This window comes from Oncorhynchus gorbuscha, linkage group LG10 (assembly GCF_021184085.1).
Source record: "Oncorhynchus gorbuscha isolate QuinsamMale2020 ecotype Even-year linkage group LG10, OgorEven_v1.0, whole genome shotgun sequence".
Classification (NCBI taxonomy): domain Eukaryota; kingdom Metazoa; phylum Chordata; class Actinopteri; order Salmoniformes; family Salmonidae; genus Oncorhynchus; species Oncorhynchus gorbuscha.
In genome coordinates this window covers 44437156-44458888 of record NC_060182.1, presented here as the reverse complement: position 1 = coordinate 44458888, position 21733 = coordinate 44437156, and the positions used below count along the sequence as shown (strand labels likewise).

The window sequence follows — 21733 nt, the reverse complement described above, 5'->3', positions numbered from 1 at the left end:
GCTCAGCCAACCGACCAACGAAGGCAGAATCTGCCCTTGCCAAAGCAAACAGTCACTGAAGTCTTCCTCTTCCTTTGCCCTCTTCCAGAATGGATTACTGAGTTCTTCTTGTACTCTAGTTTTTACTGTTGCTGCACACACACACACACACACACACACACACACACACACACACACACACACACACACACACACACACACACACACACACACACACACACACACACACACACACACACACACACACACACTGGGCACGGAGTAGTAACGACACAGTCCAGGGGGAAAAGACAAGCACCAGACTAGATGATTATTTTCCTTTTTTTTCTCTTCCTTTTCTTCTTCCTCCCTTCCTGTCCTCCACCGCTCCACAGCTGAAAGCCTTCCTGAAGGAATGCAAAGTGGCCAATTACTGCAGGCAGATCCGCCAGCTGCTGGAGAAGGTACAGGAGAACAGCGGCCACATCACAGCCCGGAGACAGAGGGCCGCCTTTGGAGTGGCCGACGCAACCGCCGTGGTGAGCTTGGCTGTGTGTAAGTGTGTGTGCCCTTCCCGCCAGCCCGTGAGCAAGTGAGCCTGTCGGTGCCAGGTCGTCTGGGCTGCTGTTCCAGTGCCCTCATTTCACCTCTTGAGCACACACACACTTTCCCCTCAGTCCCTCTGTCTGCTACCCCAAGTGTATAGAAATACACCTATATGAGATTCCAGCTTGAATTGGGGGGGGGTTATCAGCAGTGATGTGCTGAAAAAATGTAGGCACTTACGTATCGCAATATTATACTGAACAAAAATATAAACATAAGATGCAACAATTTCATTTTTTTTTACTGAGTTACAGTTCATATAAGGAAATCCGTCAATTGAAATGAATTCATTAGGCCCTAACCTATGGATTTCACATGACTGGGCAGGGGAGCAGCCATGCGTGTGCCAGGGAGGGCATGGGCCCACCCCTTTGGTGCCAGGTCAAGACAATCAGAATGAGTTTTTCCGCACAAAAGGGATTTATTACAGACAAAGGAGAAATGCTCACTAACAGGAATGTAAACAAATTTGTGCACAAATTATGAGAGAAATAAGCTTTTTGTGCATATAGAACATTTTGTCAATCTTTTATTTCAGGTCATGAAACATGGGACTAACACTTTACATGTTGCGTTTATATACTTTAAAAATGTTTTTGTATAGTATACAGTACCGGTCAAAAGTTTGGACACACCTACTCATTTAGTAGAATAATAGTGAAGACAGCACAACTATGAAATAACACATATGGAATCATGTAGTAACCAAAAAAGGGTTAAACAAATCATATCATACATATATTTTAGATTCTTCAAAGTAGCAACCCTTTACCTTGATGACAGCTTTCAACACTTGTCATTCTCTCAACCAGCCTCATGAGGAATGCTTTCCAAAAGTCTTGAAGGAGTTCCCACATATGCTGAACACCTGTTGGCTGCTTTTCCTTCACCCTGAGGTCCAGCTCATCCCAAACCATCTCAATTGGGTTGAGGTTGGGTGATTGTGGAGGCCAGGTCTTCTGATGCAGCACTCCACCACTCTCCTTCTTAGTCAAATAGCCCTTACACAGCCTGGAGGTGTGTTTTGGGTCATTTTTCCTGTTGATAAACAAATGATAGTCCCACTAAGCGCAAACCAGATGGGATGGTGCTGATTAAGTGTACCTTGAATTCTAAATAAATCACTGACAGTGTCACCAGCAAAAGCACCATCACACCTCCTCCTCCATGCTTCATGGTGGAAACCACACATGCGGAGATCATCTGTTCACCTACTCTGCGTCTCACAAAGACACGGGTTGGAACCAAAAATCTCAAATTTGGACTCAACAGACCAAAGGACAGATTTCCCCTGGTCTAATGTCCAATGCACGTGTTTCTTGGCCCAAGCAAGTCTCTTATTATTGGTGTAGTTTAGTAGTGGTTGATTTGCAGCAATTCAACCATGAAGGCCTGATTCATGGAGTCTCCTCTGAACACTTGATGTTGAGATGTGTCTGTTACTTGAACTCTGTGAAGCATTTATTTGGGCTGCAATCTGAGGTGCAGTTAACTCTAAGGAACTTATCCTCTGCAGCAGAGGTAACTCTGGGTCTTCCTTTCCTGTGGCGTTCGTCATGAGAGCCAGTTTCATCATAGTGCTTGATGGTTTTTGCAACTGCACTTGAAGAAACATTCAAAGTTCTTGAAATTTTCTGCATTGACTGACCTCTTAAAGTAGTGATTGACGGTAGTTTTCTCTGTTTATTTGAGCTGATCTTGCCATAATATGGACTTGGTCTTTTACCAAACATGGTTATCTTCTGTATACCACCCTAACTTGTCACAACACAACTGGCTCAAACACATTAAATTCCACAAATTATCTTTGGACCATTCACATCTGTTAATTGAAATGCATTCCAGGTGACTACCTCATGAAGCTGGTTGAGAGAATGCCAAGCGTGTGCAAAGCCTTCATCAAGGCAAAGGGTGGCTACTTTGAAGAATATAAAATATTTTTGGATTTGTTTAACACTTTTATGGTTACATGATTCCATATGTGTTATTTCATAGTTTAATGTCTTCACTATTATTCTACAATGTATAAAATAGTACAAAATAAAGAAAACGTTGAAAGAGTAGCTGTGTCCAAACGTTTGACCTGTACTGTATATCGATAATTTGTGGCAAGTTAGCTTTAGCTTGCGCTAGTCAACTGTGCCTCTGCCAAGATTCCTGTATGTTCATCCTATAGCTTGTTCTGCATCTTCTTTTTAAATAGTCAGCACATTTATTTCCATGACTGATCAAAACTCGTTTCCTCATGTTCTCTCGTCTCTCTACAGCAGTATGTGTGCAATATCAAATAGCAATAAAATGGCACTACCGAATCGCAATACATATAGAATCGTGAGAATCGCAATACATATCGTATCGGTACCTAAGTATCGTTACATTGTATCGTTGAGCTCCCTGGCCATTCCCAGCCCTACTTATCAGACATGTTCAGCAGCCAAGGCTGATGCTTCTTCAATCGTGTGATGGGTCATCAATGGTTGATTCTTTAGTCAGGTTTGTTTCATTCCAATTAGATAACTAATTGTTTCTGAGAATTGCTTTGAAGCTTTAAATCACCCCCCCTCCAATAGTCCAATTGTGCCAAAAGGTCATAAAAGTCAGCATGCACGCGCACAGAGATGTCAGTTGGGTATCACTCAAAACCACTGCTCCAGATGAGTCCCACCCCCCAGTACTACCCCTTCCCAAAAACTCATGCCCACCAGTCTAGGAGAGCTCACGTTGGAAGTGCCTGTGAAAGTCTCCTCCTGCTGAGACCATTTAACCATCATGCTCCGCCTGACCCCTAACCCCCTGACCCCTAACCCCCTGACCGCTCCTTTGGCTGTGTTCGTTACCCACAGACAGTGAGGAGATAAGAGGCTACGCACGCACACGCACGCACACAGAGAGAGAGAGAGAGAGAGCGGCCACCTCAGTGAAACCTGAGTAGGAAGCGGAGGAAGGAAGAGGAATTCTGGAGGAGACATCCCTATGTAAACACTGGCGCTGGTTGAAGGACGGCTCTCTGGTCATTAGATGTTCTTAATAGGTTTGAACCAGCCACCCCCCCTACCCTTCCTCACCTTAATGAGTGAAGGGTTGTGTGTGTGTGTGCTTGCGTGTGCAGAAATGCCATTTCCTATGTGTTCTCCTCGCTCTCATTGTATGCACTCTCCACCTGCCCCGCCAAACACACACACTCCCAAGGCTGCATTGCTTTGCTCCTCGACTGAGTGCCTCGCCCCGGACTCGTGATAAATATTTAAGATTGTTTAGGAGTGAAATTAGAGGGGATGTCTCCTTGTAATATAGCCTTGGAGAAATGTGTGTGTCTGTGTGCCTGCGCGCCGGTCGAGACCAAGAGACAGACAGACAGCGTGGCACCGGGGGGCAGCGCCTATTGCCACGGCTCCCAGCCCAGAGGAGCCGGTCGCCATGGCATCCGTCCCCATGCTGCACTGCAGCCAGGTAGAGGCCCTTCTCCGGCTTTTGCGGAAAGGCCATTGCTCCCCTCTGGTACCAAACACAAAAACACCCCCCATACATCACCCAGACTGAGAGTTAGCCTAACTAATGATTACCCCCTACCCTCTCTCTACTGTATAATAGAAATACAATATTCAAAACCACACGGAGTGAGCACTAGTTGTTGGATATGCCGATGAGTTGTAATTGAAGCATTGAGTGTGCCTTGTAGCATCGTGAGTGTACATTCAAGCATTTTAGTATTATCTTTCACTCTATCTGTTAGTTTTGAATAGTTATTAAACATGCTACTGAAAACGGTGTTTCATTGTCCTCAGATCACATTTGAATGTGTCTGAACTGAAGCATAAATATATTTTTTCTTCGTAGGCTTATGCTGTTTTGTATATATTTTGAGACATAGGGTTTTTGCCCAATATCCCAAGTAGGTGAACTAGGTGTGAGAGAACTGTAGAAACCAAAATATTGCCCGTAATCCGATACCATTGTTTTGTCTGGGTTTGAAGTGTTTTCAAAATCCCTTGCTCTTTTTCTGTTAACTTCCTCTCCTCTTTGCGCCGGTGACCAGCCTAGTAACCACCACTGCAAATTGTCATAAATAGGTTTATCTAACTGACGAAGGAAGCCGCGGTCTATGCAGTCTATTGGATTTGGAGGTCAGATAATCCTGTTGGGCCTGATCAATACCATCCGCAAAGACCTTTAGGGGAAGGGCGTAGATCCTCCAAGTCTCCTCTTTCAGCCTTTCCGCTTTCTTTCTTTCATCTTTCTCTCTCTCTGTCTCTTTCCCTTTATCTCTCTTAGGCTCTGTCTTTTCTTTCTCTCCCTCACTGTCTCTCTCTTGTGATCTGTCTTTGTCTTTATGTCTGCTTTTTACTCTCTCTCTGTTGCGGCGGTATTGGGCGATGGCTTACTGAGCTCGCTGAGCTCGCAAATAATGTTTGAAATCTAGATTGCAGTGAAAACACACCAGAATACCTCAACGTTTTGATTGAGCCAGATATAAGGGAAAAGGTGAGCACCCTTGCACTGCCAAGACAATAATACTTCAAAACAGGCACAAACGCAGAGTGGCTATGTAACAAGTGTGTTTGATGCTGTCGTGCGTGTGTGTGTGTGCAGGCAAAGTGGCAGCTGACTGCGGAGGAGGACACTCCCCTTACCAGGTACTACAGCCAGTAGAAGAGGCTGAGGGAGAAGGAGATCCAGCTGGAGATGTCTTGGAAGGAGAGGGTAACTATCAGACACACAACACCAATCAACAAAGTAACCACTTTAGGGCCAAACACAGTATTTTCAGGACATTCATTCAATTGAGTTAATAACCTGATCCTATTTAATGAACTATACATATAACTTGGAAAGTTTGAGTAGACAATGCATTGTTGTCGATGAGAGATTGGGAAAAAAGTTTCATCCATACATCTTAGAAATGATTTGTTTTTGATGATTTTCTTTTCAGCGTGGTCAGTTCTCTACAATTTCCAAGTTTTAGGAAACAAACGGAAGTGTAGGCCAATTAATTTACTTTAAAAAACGGTCAAAGTAGTCAATGTGGCCCCAGGCTTGTTATACATGGTCCCAAATCACCTGTATGACAACAAGCTTTCCATAACACAACATTTTGAAATGGAGCCGCATATATTGACGATTCCTCTCTTGATTAAGATGGAAGACTTGGAGCTTCCTGAGATCAAACGCAGGAAAATTCAGCAGAGAAGGCGGTGGACAAGAAGGAGTTCAAGGATCTCTTTGAGTCTCACAGCGACTTTGACGACGATGGAGTACTCAAAGTCAAAGATAACTAACTCCATTCACATACACAGCAGGGTCCTGTTTAGAGCCGACCAAAAATATGCTTCAAATATAAACTTTTTACATTGTGACATTAGTGACACATGACAATGGACATTTGTTCAGATCAGCATGATATTCCCTTTTTTCATCATTTTGATTGATTATCGGTTTTCTGTGAAATTATCGTCCGATACTAATATAGCCGTAAAAGGCCAATATCGTCCGCAAATATCAGTGAACTGATATAGTGGTCGGGCTCTAGTCCTGTTCATTAGTCATCAAATGGAAGGAAAACGGACCGGAACCAGGTCCAAAGCGAGGTCTTCAGTAAGGTCATTCTCCTGCCAGTGTTTGTCTATGAAGATCGCATTGCCATGTGCTCGATTTTATACACCTGTCAGCAACCAGTGTGGCTGAAATAGCTGAATCCACAAATTTGTCCACATACTTTTGTATATATCGTGTATCTTTGAGTTCCAATGGAGGCTCTTCATATCCTTCTTGGTGGTTCCAACAGAAAATGGTCTGTCTTATTCAAGGCAGGGCTCCAGACTATTTTCTACTGGTGGCACCAGCCCATGATTAGCTTGCACCATTTTTTCTGCGCCTTCATGCAATAGAAAATATTTCTGTCATCTTATAAAGTCATTCAAATTGCTTTATTAAAAACTGTAATAGACTGAGACGGTATTGAAGAAATATGTTGTTTTATCTTTCGATGGTGTGATTCAAAATATTTTATATGCAACCTAATCCAGTGATTGTTGTGCATTTTGGGTAGACAACTACGCGATTGTTATATTTTACTGTTAAAATAGGGCTCAAGAATTTTCTTCTTTTTTTTTCCTTCTCCAAATAGAGATTAATTTGCCTGCATCTTTGTGCTCTAATATCATAGGCACATTTTATTTGGGGCTAATTCACCACCTGACATTAGCTAGATTGCTAACTCTTAATATACTGTATTACCCACTGCTAGTAGCCATGCATTAATCTAACAGTTTTTTATTTATTTTTATTTCACCTTTATTTTACCAGGTAGGCCAGTTGAGAACAAATTCTCAACTGTAAATGTAATTGTAGCCTGCCGCCCAATGAGGCCTATGCACTCGCAATGGCCAATGTGCATTCCGCACGCTCAGTATCTCAAAGCCATACCAAATATCTTGTTTGTAAAATAGTTGCTATTGAGCTAAAAAAAAAAATGAAGTTGAGAAATAAAGTATTCTGACCAAGCTGAGAACATCCTCTGCAACTGTCACAACAGGATATGTGTGTTTCCCCCCCCCCCCCTAATTGGTTTTTAAAATGTTATACAATCAGAACACACTTGTTCTCCCTAAGCATTGTGTTTCCGCAGGAAAGGACAGAGAGAGTGGCTCGCTCGTCACAGAAGCAGGCCCCAGCGAAAAGGTTCCTCATTAGAGGAATCATAAGGATACTGTTTGACCAAATCATGGTTTTAGCCTCCTGAAAAAATATGATGTTTCGAGTGACGTGAACAAACGTGCAGCTCGCACCGATGCGACCTAATATATATTCTCTACTCTCACAGACGAGTCAAAGGGTCGCAAAATGCAACTAAATGGTTGCAGTCTGAAGTCCTGCAGTCAAGGCATACATTGCCTGATACTTCTCGAGATCTGCGGACACTCACTACATTTGCTGTTGGGGCTGGCCAGTAAATGCCCTGGTGGACTCTCTTGTCGGATGCTCATGCTTACACTATGCCTGTCTTGGCCACTAGGAGGCTGTATTGAGTTACATAGAGGCCATCCACAGACTGTTGGCCAGCAGCACAGAAGCACAGTCTTAACACACCCACACATACATACAAGAACACACACACACACACCGTGTAGTAGACTATTCAGCCCTGCCTCTATGGCAAGGATACAGCTCCCTTTCCGGGATGAGCATTTGGCCTCGCTCTTTTTGGAATATGACGTTACTTCCCTAATCCTGAGTCAGTAAAGCTGTATTAAAGTCGGTGTTAGTGAATCCTGCTCCCATTTCAGACTGGATCATTCTGAAGAAATGGACCAGGGGCCATAGTGTTGCCAAGCTGCCCTCTTAGCAAGACCTAAGAAACCTCTGCCCATGTTGTTGATGTCCCTACTTCTCTCTTTCTTTCTCTCTTCATCCTTAAATAAGAATTTGTTCTTAACTGACTTGCCTAGTTAAATAAAGGTTACATTTCTCTCTTCCCACTTTCTCTCTTTCCACTTTCTCTCACCTATATTTTTCTCTTTATCCTTCTATTTTTCTCTCTTTATCCTTCTATTTTTCTCTCTCTATCCTTCTGTATTTCTCTCTTTCCTTCCTCTCTCTCTATCTATCTCCGTCTATCCATCTCCCTTTCCATCTTCCTATATTTATCTCCCTCCCCCTTTCTCTCTCCTTCAATATTTCTCTCTCAGCTGTCACTCCCTTCTTCCATTAGCCTCTGTGTCTGACCCTCTGCTCTGGGTCATCCACAGGACACGGGCATGGCAGGAGCCCTCTTTTACAGCTTTACAGTTGGATACACTCGAGGGGGGGAAAGAACCGTAGAGGTCGGAAGGAGAGAGGGAGAGAGTAGAGTGATGGAGCGTTAGGGGAATTTTTTGCATCTGGTCCTCATTGTAGGGAGAGTCCCCGCAAAACGGCGGGCAGCTGCCGGCGAAATGCCGGCCCTCCCCTTCCTCACCCGACGGCCCGCCCGCCCCCTCCGTCCCCTTCCCTCTCACAGGAAGCGCAGCCTTGGATCCCGGTGGGGGTTCCTAATTCAAACCAGTCCACTGGAACTGCCAGAGGTGGCCACTCCCCACTACATTCCCCTCTGCTCTCCTCCAGCTCCCAGGGCTTAACTGGCTGCCCCTGAATGTCCTCCATATGCACACAAGCATGCACAGACACACACAAACATGCACAGACACACACACAAACATGCACACACACACAAACATGCACACACACACACACAAACATGCACAGACACACACAAGCATGCACAGACACACACAAGCATGCACAGACACACACACAAACATGCACACACACACACACAAACATGCACACACACACACACAAACATGCACAGACACACACAAACATGCACAGACACACACAAACATGCACAGACACACACACAAACATGCACAGACACACACACAAACATGCACAGACACACACACAAACATGCACAGACACACACACACAAACATGCACAGACACACACACAAACATGCACACACACACAAAAGCACGCACAGACACACACACACACAAGCACGCACAGACACACACACAAGCACGCACAGACACACACACAAACACGCACACAAACACGCACAGACACACACACAAACATGCACAGACACACACACAAACATGCACAGACACACACACAAACATGCACAGACACACACACAAACATGCACAGACACACACACAAACATGCACAGACACACACACAAACATGCACAGACACACACACAAACATGCACAGACACACACACAAACATGCACGCAAGTCGGCGCACGCATGTTTGAGAGAATGTGAGAATGTGAGGGGGAGAAGGCTGGTTTCTGTAAATGTTGGGGAATAAGTCATAGGTCGTATGGGGTCAGACAGGCATGTAGATCCCGCTGACCCTCCCAACCCCAGTGAGGGTGTGTTTCAAGTTTGAAAGTTTATTCACCATGTGCACAGGATACAACAGGTGTAAAACAGTACAGTAAAATTCTTATCTTGAGAGCTCTTTCCCAACAATACAGTGATAATAATAGTAATGTAGATAATAATGATAGAAAATAGAATAAAAATGAAAAAGCATACTAGAATTGCGATTTAAGTTGAAGAAACACGCGATATACAGGTCCATGCCAGTAACTTATTCATTGTGCAGGGCACTGGAGTGGGTGATGTGGGTTTATTCATAAAAAGTTACGGGTAGTAAGATACACATGTAAACAGGGCTGAAAAGTGACTGGTTGTAGAAATATATACTAATGGTAATATGCAGTATACATATAAACATGCACAAAAGTGACCAATAGCATGATAAAGCAGTTTGTGTATGTAAGTAGGAACAAGAGGGAGGGAAGATGGGGAGAGATTGGGTGTTTTCTCTGAAAATGATGCCACATTTTGGGAGCTCCTGGGCAGAGGAAGCGGCCACATTGGTGTTGCCATGTGTTACCGACCAATTAGGCCCTTCTCTGGGGCTGGGGAGTCTAGGTAATAATTGGAGAAGAGGATCATGGGAAGAAATGGAAGTGAAAAAGGTTCTCAAAGGAAGTGTCCACACCTCTCTTCCTCTCTCTCCCCCGGCCACCAGCATCTCATCAAACTCCAGTAGCCTCTGCTACACACACACATTTTAATTTCTTTAATATATGCCATTTAGCAGACGCTTTTATCCAAAGCGACTTACAGTCATGTGTGCATACATTCAACGTATGGGTGGTCTCGGGGATCGAACCCACTACCCTGGCGTTACAAGCGCCATGCTCTACCAACTGAGCTACAGAAGGACCACCCATTTTGATCCACCAATCAAATTGACAAAAACAAGGATCCAAACATTTCAAAGGTCCCTGTATGCAAGGCACTCAAAAGGGTACAGAAAGCACCTCCTTCTCCAAACAGCTCAGCTGCACACGACAGCTGAAACACAGCAGTACCTAGCCAATTGCTTTAGCCCTCCTTTTTGTCAGGTCCGCAATCTGGAGGCCACGCCCTGCAAGCCTGTGTATGTGGCCGAGACTGCCAAATATCAGCACCGCCAGCTTGCACCTCCACCCGGGGCTGTCCAAGCATGCCACGAGGGGCTAGTTTACGCCACTTCTCTGTAAAGGCCTGCTCCATGTATCCACCCACTTCCGCAGTTAGCCCCTCCCCACACAACAACACTTTCTGGCGTATTTGGCACACAGGAAAACACATCAACATCAAACCAGCTTCCCCTTTTACACAAGAATGTTTCTGCATATGTGCTGTTGGTGAGACTACTTGTCTCACCTTCCTGGCTATCAGGTCGACAAGGCGGTCATTTCTAGCAATGTACAAATCCTTGTATGAACACCAGCCAATCACAACAAAGGGCAAAGGACTCCATTACATTTGACTCGTGTAGAATACAGAATGGGTCATGGTTTGCAGGGTACCAGAGTGCTAGATCATATTTTGTTGGTAGAACTTGCAGCCTCGCCTTAACAGTAAAGGTGAGAATGTCCTCACCAATGGCAGCATTCTGGTACATGGAACGGGAGACAGAGTGGTCAGCACAGTCCAGAGCAGCGTGTTTCCCCTGCAGCCTCAGGCCAGTCCAGTGCTACAGTAGCTGGGAGACAGAGTGGTCAGCACAGTCCAGAGCAGCGGGTTTCCCCTGCAGCCTCAGGCCAGTCCAGTGCTACAGTAGCTGGGAGACAGAGTGGTCAGCACAGTCCAGAGCAGCGGGTTTCCCCTGCAGCCTCAGGCCGGTCCAGTGCTACAGTAGCCGGGAGACAGAGTGGTCAGCACAGTCCAGAGCAGCGGGTTTCCCCTGCAGCCTCAGGCCGGTCCAGTGCTACAGTAGCCGGGAGACAGAGTGGTCAGCACAGTCCAGAGCAGCGGGTTTCCCCTGCAGCCTCAGGCCGGTCCAGTGCTACAGTAGCCGGGAGACAGAGTGGTCAGCACAGTCCAGAGCAGCGGGTTTCCCCTGCAGCCTCAGGCCGGTCCAGTGCTACAGTAGCTGGGAGACAGAGTGGTCAGCACAGTCCAGAGCAGCGGGTTTCCCCTGCAGCCTCAGGCCGGTCCAGTGCTGCACTAGCTGGATCCGTCTGATACAAAGGAGTGTTGTCCTGAATGTAAGATGAGATGTTCCATCATGGGTGACAGAAACCTCCACAACAACAACAACACACACTCACACTCATTAAAGCACAACACACACACATATTAAAGTACAACATACATATTTAAGCACAGCAAAACTAGCCTTCAGACAAACTCACTCACACAGACAAGAGTGAGGTGGCCATTTTACAGAGGAATTTGTAGCTGTCTGAAGTGATGCCTGCCTGCTATCTCTCGGCTATTTTCTCTATTTAGGCTGCGAGGGAGTATAAAATGTGTGAAATTAGCTGTGGTAAACTGTAATGAGTATTTTGTGCCATGACTTTAATGTATTCTCAGCTCCATCCCCATGTAGGTTATAGGGACTTCAAAGGTGGTTAGGTTCTACCTACCTACCTGCATGAACATACCTCGGCGCTCATACTCACAAAACGTATCAGAATAAGATAGCTGATCTAGGATCAGATCCCCCATGTTCATTTAAACGTATTCATTATAATCTACAATGAAAACTGATTCTAAATCCGCACTCCTATTCCGAGACACTATGAATAGCACCTGGTATGGCAACTGCTCGGCCTCCGACTGCAAGGCACTACAGGTGGTAGTGCATACGCCCCAGTACATCACTGGGGCCAAGTTTCTTGCCATCCAGGACCTCTATACCAGGTGGTATCAGAGGAAGGTCCTAAAAATGGCCAAAGAGTCATAGTGTTCTCTCTGCTACCGCACTGCAAACGGTACAGGAATGCCAAGTCTGTGTCCAAAAGGCTTCTTAACAGCTTCTACCACCAAGCCATGAGACTCCTGAACCGCTAAGCACATGGCTACGCGGACAATTTTACCCCATTTTACGCTGCTGATACTCTCTGTTTATCATCTATGCATAGTCACTTTAACTCTACCTACATGGATATATTACCTCAATTACCTCAACTAACCGGTGCCCTCGCACATTGACTCTGTACCGGTACCCCCTGTATATATCCTTGTTACTGTTATTTTATTGTTGCTCTTTAATTATTCATTTTTTATTTCCTTTATATTTATTTGTTTACTTCAATTTATTTAGTAAAAATACTTAACACTTATTTTTTTTCTTAACTGCGTTGTTGGTTAAAGGCTTGTAAAACTAAGCAATTCACTGTAAGTCTACCCCTGTTGTATTCTGCACATGTGACAAATAACATTTGATTTAAATACAGGCCCTGAAGTGTTCAAAGTGTACATTATAAGTGTATAACATTAAACCTATCTTTCAAGTTTTGTATCTGACTCTCATCCGTAAAGCCAAGTCCCAGCTAATGAGTATTACATTTTCACTGGTTCTTAAAATCCTATCTCTCCTTCCTCTTGCCAGACAAAAAGGAGGGCTCTGACGACGATGACGACCTTCTTCAAGAGCTGTCTGACCTGAGCAATGACGGGGGGCGGAGTAAGCCCAAGATGGCGCCTCAGGTTTGTGGACGGGCTTCTCTCTTACAGTATTGGACAAATATGCACTTTTCACACTACTGAGGGGTGCGAGGCCAAGTTCTACTTTGCTGGCCGGGTTATGTATTCACTGTAGTTACTGGAAACGTACTAGAAAGGACAAGCTGAAAAGAAACTAGCAGCGTACCAGCACAGTACGTTTTGGGTCAGCACACTAGTGTGAAAAGGGTATTGCAAGACATACAGGCCCGGTCCAGAAACGACCCCTAGCCACCTACCACTTTTGATGCAAAATGGTGATGGCTCCACCTCGCCTTCAAATTGAGCTTCCAACACATTGTTTAATTCTATCTTGTCTTTTATTAGGAAACCTGCCATTTTCTCCACTGAAATCAAACCCATTGTGGTCACAAATACCCACCATCACATGTCTGCATTTTAAATCCATTGCTGCCTGATATTAGCACTCATTATTTACTTAGGAAGTATTATAGAGTGATTGTTTTTTACACACAGTCCAGTAGTCCAGACATTTTTCACTCTCACTTAAAGGGACAATCAGCGATTGGTACATCCTTTTTTTTTTGGACTTTGGCTTTTGTTGTTTGAATCCCTGATTGCCCCTTCAAATGAATCCCTCCTTCATGAGCTTCCTTCCTCAATAGATGGTGGTAATGGTGAGGATGACGATGTAAACTGGGTTAAAGCCTCCAAGGCGCCAATGCAGCTGTCCAGCGTGGCTCTGAAAGAGTTGGCCGAGGGAAATGAGGACTTGGTGGAAGACCGAGAGAGAGAGAGGCGGAGGTGGAGAGGAGTAGAGCGTTGGCTCGTACATTCAGTCATTACTGCCTTCCTGTTGGACACTTTTCTACATTTATTTTATTTGACTTATTTTGGGCCGGCAGGGTAGCCTAGTGGTTAGAGCGTTGGACTTGTAACCGCAAGGTTGCAAGTTCAAATCCCCGAGCTGACAAGGTTCAAATCTGTCATTCTGCCTCTGACCAGGCAGTTAACCCACTGTTCCTAGGCTGTCCATTGAAAATAAGAATTTGTTCTTAACTGACTTGCCTGGTTAAATAAATGTAAAATAATATTTTGTTTTAGTTTGCTCCTTCAATGTGTACAGCACAAACATGTTCTGAAAGTTATTGTCCATTACAAACAAATATTTCTGAGACAATGCTTTCTCATTTCAGTGAACAGGATTATGCAGTGTGGTGGGTTGTAGCCAATAATTGCGTACATGAGCACCTGTGTTTCCCTGTTTGAACTTTGGTTTCCTGAGCGTTTACCAGGATGGAATTTAGCAACGGACATTTGTTAGAAGAAAGGTATTGACTACGCTATTCTATGGTGGGCTGGACCAGGCTGTGCTGGGTAAGGGGACAGAGGAGGCTTCAACCCGCCAGGCGTGCCAGTCTTCTCTGCCTGCCAGGCGTGCCAGTCTTCTCTGCCCAGGCGGTGAAGCAGAAACAGACTGGCCTGTTTCCCTGCCAACCAAACCCCCCGCACACTCCCTCCTCCAATCATTCCCTCTTTCCCCTCTCTCTAGGCACTTGTGTAGGTCTGAATGGACTGGATAGGTATAAGCAACATTCCACCTTGCCTAGCAGCAAGACATAACTGATGCTGCGAACTTCCTTGACTAAAGCTCTCCTCTTTATGCAGTGTTTGCAGTGTTATTTTTGTGTGCATTCAGTACTTGTACATGATGGCAACCAGTTAAGTAGAGCTGAAGACCAAGCCAATGAAAGCCCAGGAGTGGCCCATAAGGGATAGATGTGTTTGACAGCTTCAGTGGAAACTCTGTTTTCTTTGAAGGCTAAAGGTGGGTGTGCACTTCTCTTTGTGTGTACGTATGTATGTAGGCGGAAGGGTCAGGTTTATCCCCACAGGCAGGGAGGCCTTGGCCTGCGGCTGAACCTCACACTGACAGCTGGTGTTGACCTGAACCATGCCCCCAGGGGTCCACTCCCCTGCAAACTACACACACACACACACACACACACACACACACACACACACACACACACACACACACACACACACACACACACACACACACACACACACACACACACACACACACACACACACACACAACGACAGGGAAGAGCACACACACAGGGAAAAGCAGGGGATCGGATACTATCAGAATGTCACTGCTCCAGCAATACAAAGCAAGCGCACACCATCTAGCTGTCAGAGAAAACACACTAGAAAAGGTACTGATAAGTGAGGTGTAGAAGAAAGCAGTCGATAGTTTCCGTAGGATTTATTTTACCAAGTGGCGAATAGAAAAATAGGATCAAGACAAAACAGTGATGGGAAATCTAGACCATTTTAATTCATTGCTTACACGTAGTTAAAAAAAAAATCCTTAACAAATTCAAAGATTTGCATTTAGCTCTTTGTGCCTTTTCCCTGCAATCAAGGGAAAACCAAGTAAATGTTCTTTGGAATCCATTGTGAGGACTAAGTATTATACACATCTGTTCATCTAACTACAGCAAAAGTCCTATAAATATCATTTCCTAATTCATATTGCTGAAGTAGCATTTAAGATTGGGGCTTCTTTTAAATGTCAAACATTTGAAGAAAAAAAACTACAAACCAAAAAGTTTGAAACAAAAGTACCACCAAAAGTTAGCAAGTCACATTTTGTTCAGTCATAATGATTTTTCCCCATGCAACGACATTTCTTTTATTTATTTTAAATGTGAAAGTACCATGTAACCTACAGGATGTTTTCAGCTTAAGCATGATTCTGTACAATTCGGCATGTTTGTATATCCCACAGTAGTTGAACACGATGACGCAATAACATTAGCCCTATGAGCCGAAGCCACCGTTTCGTCACCATCCTGTATCAGTAACATTTGAGTGTGTCAGAGAAAGAACTCTGCCTATAGGCCGATGGCATATGGGCACAACTGTGGCATGTACCTAGAACACCTTGTATAAAGATTCCCCCTTGTTTCACCTTACAAGGAGTCTCCCTTGTCTTTTAAAGACAGTCAAATGAGGTACTGGGCCCACTGGGATCTTTTATGTACCCCACCTCTTCCTAAGACTAGCCATTTTGCCCACAAAGCAACACAAAAAAAACACCAGAAACAAACATGGAATATCGTCCCTTATTTCACACATCTTTGGTTTTGGACTGTGGAATGCATAGTTGCAATAATGAAGGTTTTTTTGGAGTCCCTTTCAGTGTATGCTTTCACTCCAGCCTCCAGAATTCTCAGTTCCTCTGAGCTGTTTGGGCTCCTTAGACTGGGAGTGAGAAGAAAGGAGGGGAGGAAAAGAGCGAGAGAATAGAGAGAAGAGGCGTCTCTCTTTTAAGTGCTGGGCGCCGCCGAGTATGTTGGGGAGCAGACAGAGGGAGAGAGGGGCTTCCTTCTTCAGCCCAGGAAGAAAGAGTTTCCGGTAGCGTCTGTCTGACTCAGAAGAATGTCGTAGTTCTGGGGCTTTGCTCTTTCTTTGGCAAGCTGTCTGAGACCAGCTGTCTGCTCTCTCTCTCTCGCTCTCTTTCTCCCTCTGTCGCTTCTTCACGTCTCTCCCTCCAGCCCACTGTTACGTCTCTCCCTCTGTCGCTTCATCACGTCTCTCCCTCCAGCCCACTGTTACGTCTCTCCCTGTCGCTTCATCACGTCTCTCCCTCCAGCCCACTGTTACGTCTCTCCCTCTGTCGCTTCATCACGTCTCTCCCTCTGTCGCTTCATCACGTCTCTCCCTCCAGCCCACTGTTACGTCTCTCCCTCCAGCCCACTGTTACGTCTCTCCCTCCAGCCCACTGTTACGTCTCTCCCTCTGTCGCTTCATCACGTCTCTCCCTCCAGCCCACTGTTACGTCTCTCCCTCCAGCCCACTGTTATGTCTCTCCCTCCAGCCCACTGTTATGTCTCTCCCTCCAGCCCACTGTTACGTCTCTACCTCCAGCCCACTGTTACGTCTCTCCCTCTGTCGCTTCATCACGTCTCTCCCTCCAGCCCACTGTTACGTCTTTGGATTCTGCTCGGCTACAACCACAGTGGAACTTGAAGTTGATTGGGCTGCTTTGATTAGTCCCTTTAGTTCATTTTTATTTTGTTCACTTTTATATATATATATATTTTTTTTTACAGTTTATTCCCCAAACCAAAGGGCGGTGCATGCCCAAAGGGGGAGGAAGGGGGTCAATTCAATGTCTGTTACAGAGCTTTCTCTGTACCCATCTCCCTCCCTCCCCCCTGTGCCTTCCCTGTGCAGCCAGTTGGATCCTATGAGGGGGTCTTGGCTGCCTCGTAGCCCCCCGACACAGAGCCGTTGGCATTCTCCTGCTTGGGGGAGGAGTGACAGGCGGGCGGGGGGGCGCTGTAGGGGGAAGAGCTGCTGCTGGCGGCGGAGAGAGGCCGCAGTGGGAGCGCCAGGGCAGTGTCGGACGGCTGGAGGTCCCTGTCCGGGGGGCGCAGGGCAGATGGCGGGAGCGCCGGCGGGAGCGCCAGCGGGACGGCCAGCGGGAAGCTGGTCATGTAGAAGATTCTGCCAACGCGCCGTGCCACCTGAGGAGAGAGAGAGAGAGAGAACGCCACATGCCGAGGTTAAAGCTGCTCAGCTCACAGTCTACATCCCAAATGGGCCCTCGTCAAAAGTAGTGCACCATCGTCGGGAATAGGTTGCAATTTGGGACAAACATCCTAGTGTTCTACTGTACCACCAGCCTGAGAGAGAGGAGAGGGTTAAGGGCTACAGTACGGTATGCCTGACAATCTGTGCACCGACAACGGGCCACACATTTAGACGCTGCACTATCTATCTGCTTTGGCTAACTACGATGCACTACTGGCTTCCATCACTCACAAACACACTCACACAATCACTTGAGGTTTACTCACCCAAGAACAGTCTACTCATACAACAAAACTAGGAACTTTGAGGCTGCACACACACACTCCTGAGGTGATGGTCCTGAGTGTGTGGCCAGTCAGTGGTGTGTACCTGAGAGCGTATCTTAAGCGCCGGGCCCAGCTTCAGTCCCATGATGTTGAGCAGGTGCTCCTCCGTGAGCAGCGGGAGGATCTCTCCGTCGATGGCCTGCTCCCGAAACACCTTCAGGAGAGACACAGCCACTTCAGCCAGGGCCGAGACAGACACACACACTCATAAACACGCACAAACTCATGCATACACGCTCACACAGAGCATACACTCACACAGAGCTTGCATACACACTCACATCATTCTCAATATTCCAACAGTGTGTGTGTGTGTGGGTGTGTATTACATTAAGGGGAATGTGGTGCTGTGAGAGATAACAGTGGTCTTACAGCTATAGAATCAACTAGAAACCAACTCTACTCTACTAATAGTAGAACTTCTGATTGAGGTGACAATATTAGATACTCTGATCCCAAAGCCTTACTCTGCCCTACTCTGCTCTTCCACCAGCCCGACCCTGTTCCCTCTCTCTCTCTCTCTCTCTCTCTCTCTCTCTCTCTCTCTCTCTCTCTCTCTCTCTCTCTCTCTCTCTCTCTCTCTCTCTGGTTTAAAGGGTGGATAAACCAGACCCTGCCATCCTGCTCTGGTCCTTACCTGGTTGTACTCGGCACAGCCGGCCAGGCCTCCCACGAAGCCACACACCTCCTCCACACTCCACTTTCTGATGTCCTCCACTGGGGGCGCCGCTGAGTCCTCGCTGTCCATGAACATACCTCCCATACCACCTATGAGAGGAGAGAGGGTAGAGGGATGTTGTAAATGACTAAGTCATATTCATTAGGGCACTTTAAATCTGTCCGTTTTCTTCTATTTGTGCCTGATGAATACAACCCAGGACAGACCTTGACCAGCAGCTAGCATACACCCATTTCTCCAGCTAGCATACACCCATTTCTCCAGCTAGCATACACTCATTTCTCCAGCTAGCATACACCCATTTCTCCAGCTAGCATACACCCATTTCTCCAGCTAGCATACACCCATTTCCCCGTTTAATTTCTCGATCTCATTGTCCAAATCATGCAATTTTCTTTCACACACACACTTTTTCTCTCGGACTGTTGTTTTGTCCTCGCGGTTGTTGTGTAAATGGACATTATATTTAATTGTTTTAATTTTTTTTTGCATTGAATCACATTTAATTTCACATTTAAAAGTGTACTTGATCCATGTTTGCTTATTCTCACTGTTGTTGTGCCTAACTACTCCCTCTCTCTTTTCTCCCCCCCACCTCTTCTTCCACATGGTTGTGGTGATAACCCTGTGTGTAGAGGGGTCAGCGGGGGTCAGTGGCAGGGCCCCTTCCAGGGGGAGGTCTCCACACTGCAGACACAGAAAGAGTACTGCTAATGTCTTTCATATGCTTGCCAAGGGGTGTGTGTGTGTGTGTGTGTGTGTGTGTGTGTGTGTGTGTGTGTGTGTGTGTGTGTGTGTGTGTGTGTGTGTGTGTGTGTGTGTGTGTGTGGTGTGTGTGTGGTGTGTGCATGCACATTCGTGCATAGGTGCGTGTTGGTTCCCACTGTGAAACTGGCTGTTTTGCCTCTGCTTTCCTAAGCAGTTTCTGTCTGTGTTTTCAAACGTTCAAATCACTCTCTATTTAATAACAGTCATTAGACACAGACAACTCAAACCAGGTTTCTAATTAACCCAAACAGAGTTGCTCTAATATGAAGGTTTGAATCTGTGTGTATTTGCGAGTTTAAGCTCGGGTGAATTCAAATGTCCTCCGGAGATTCAATGATTCAAGACCTCTTGGTGTAACGGTTAAGCGTTGTCTTGACATCCGCTGGATTGGGATCCACGGCCAGTTCAGGACTACCCCCTACATTAGTGTCAGAAGTGGGATGGAGCCTGAGGCCATCCGAGAGGCATGTACACGTGAAGGTCATGGTATAGAGATACACCCTCCCAAAGGACGGGGTAGTGTAGCGACCCTAACCCAACACCTAGCAAGCTTGTCAAGAGTTTCACGTGTTGGCTTGACAGTTGCTAGACCCAGGTGCAAGCACCGGTCGATGCTACCCCCCCGAATTCGCTACAATATACCTTCAAGGTTGGTTTCATTAGGATTCCATCCAGTTTGCTATATATTTCCATGCTAGTTTTCCAAAAGCTGCTTTTTAAAAAATTCACATTTTCCCACCAGAGGTGATTTCTATCCAACTGACTTCTTCCAGATTAAAAAAATCTGTGCGTCACGTAATGCACATACAAATATATTAGTCATGTTACTTTTAATTTACCGAAAATCAAAAACAAAAGTTTGATGTGTTTCCATTCTATTTTTATATCTGTCTGTTTTTGGCACAAAAAAGTCTGCGATAAACAGCAAATGTTCCCACTCTGGTCTTGGCGCTTTCACTCTGGCCAACGGCTCGCAGATCCAGTTTGGAGGGTTCATGTTGAGGTTATGGATAAGAGCAAGATCATTTGTCAATTGGCAGCCAAGCACCGATCATCATGTCACCACCTTACAAAGGAAGACCCTCACTAGTTATTGGAAAGGTGCATCAAGCTCATCACCGTGTACTTTCACCACCCTGTGAAGTTCATCGTAACTTATTTCATCTGTAGCTTAATAAACGGAATGTTTTTCCAAGTCGCATTGGGAGGACTACACACCATAACATTGTTTGACTGCAAGTTTACTTCCACATGATTGTTATATTATCAATATTATCACATATATTATCAATATTATCACATATATTATCAATATTATCACATATATTATCAATATTTGCACATAACGTTTCCGCTGGAATTGTCATATATTTCACCCACAAAATAATTATCCCACCTTCTATAGCGTATTTTGTTTTGTTGACATTTGGAATGTTTACCGACAAATTTGTTGTTTCCAATAGGCCTGTCTGCATGTCGTGACATTTTTTATTCAACACGTACAGTCGTGGCCAAAATATATGAGAATGACATAAGTCTGCTGCCTCAGTTTGTATGATGGCAATTTGCATATACTCCACAATGTTATGAAGAGTGATCAGATGAATTGCAATTAATTGCAAAGTCCCTCTTTGCCATGCAAATGAACTGAATCCCCAAAAAACATTTCCACTGCATTTCAGCCCTGCCACAAAAGGACCAGCTTACATCATGTCAGTGATTCTCTCGTTAACACAGGTGTGAGTGTTCACGAGGACAAGGTTGGTGATCACTCTGTTATGCTGATTGAGTTCAAATAACAGACTGGAAGCCTCAAAAGGAGGGTGGTGCTTGGAAATATTGTTCTTCCTCTGTCAACCATAGTTACTTGCAAGGAAACACATACCGTCATCATAGCTTTGCACAAAAATGGCTTCACAGGCAAGGATATTGCTGCCAGTAAGTTTGCACCTAAATCAACCATTTATTGGATCATTAAGAACTTCAAGGAGAGCAGTTTAATTTCAGAAAAAAGCTTGTCTGGAGAAGACAAGGTGAGCGCTACCGTCAGTCCTGTGTCATGCCAACAGTAAAGCATCCTGAGACCATTCATGTGTGGGGTTGCTTCTCAGCCAAGGGAGTGGGCTCACTCACAATTTTGCCTAAGAACACAGCCATGAATAAAGAATGGTACCAGCACATCCTCCGAGAGGAACAATGCCTTTTCCAGCATGATGGAGCACCTTGCCATAAGGCAAAAAGTGA

General features: G+C 45.4%; 1 protein-coding gene and 1 pseudogene across 6 annotated transcripts in view; one reads left to right on the top strand and one right to left on the bottom strand.

Annotated features, from left to right (window-relative positions):
• Positions 1-14039, top strand: part of LOC124046899 — a 66428-nt pseudogene extending 52389 nt beyond the window's left edge.
• Positions 14040-16903: 2864 nt separating this feature from the next.
• The window catches only part of LOC124046166 (sterile alpha motif domain-containing protein 11-like), a 114390-nt gene continuing 109560 nt past the window's right edge, over positions 16904-21733 (bottom strand). For 5 of the 6 annotated variants that reach the window (XM_046366243.1, XM_046366242.1, XM_046366245.1 and 2 more), the window contains 3 exons: positions 18680-18810; positions 18086-18196; positions 16904-17649 (listed from right to left, as the gene is read on the bottom strand). In XM_046366243.1, the coding sequence (XP_046222199.1) occupies positions 17368-17649; positions 18086-18196; positions 18680-18810 (524 nt within the window). In that variant the 3' untranslated portion in view covers positions 16904-17367. The remainder of the gene's footprint in view (positions 17650-18085; positions 18197-18679; positions 18811-21733) is intronic. The other variant, XM_046366244.1, reaches the window with a different exon arrangement.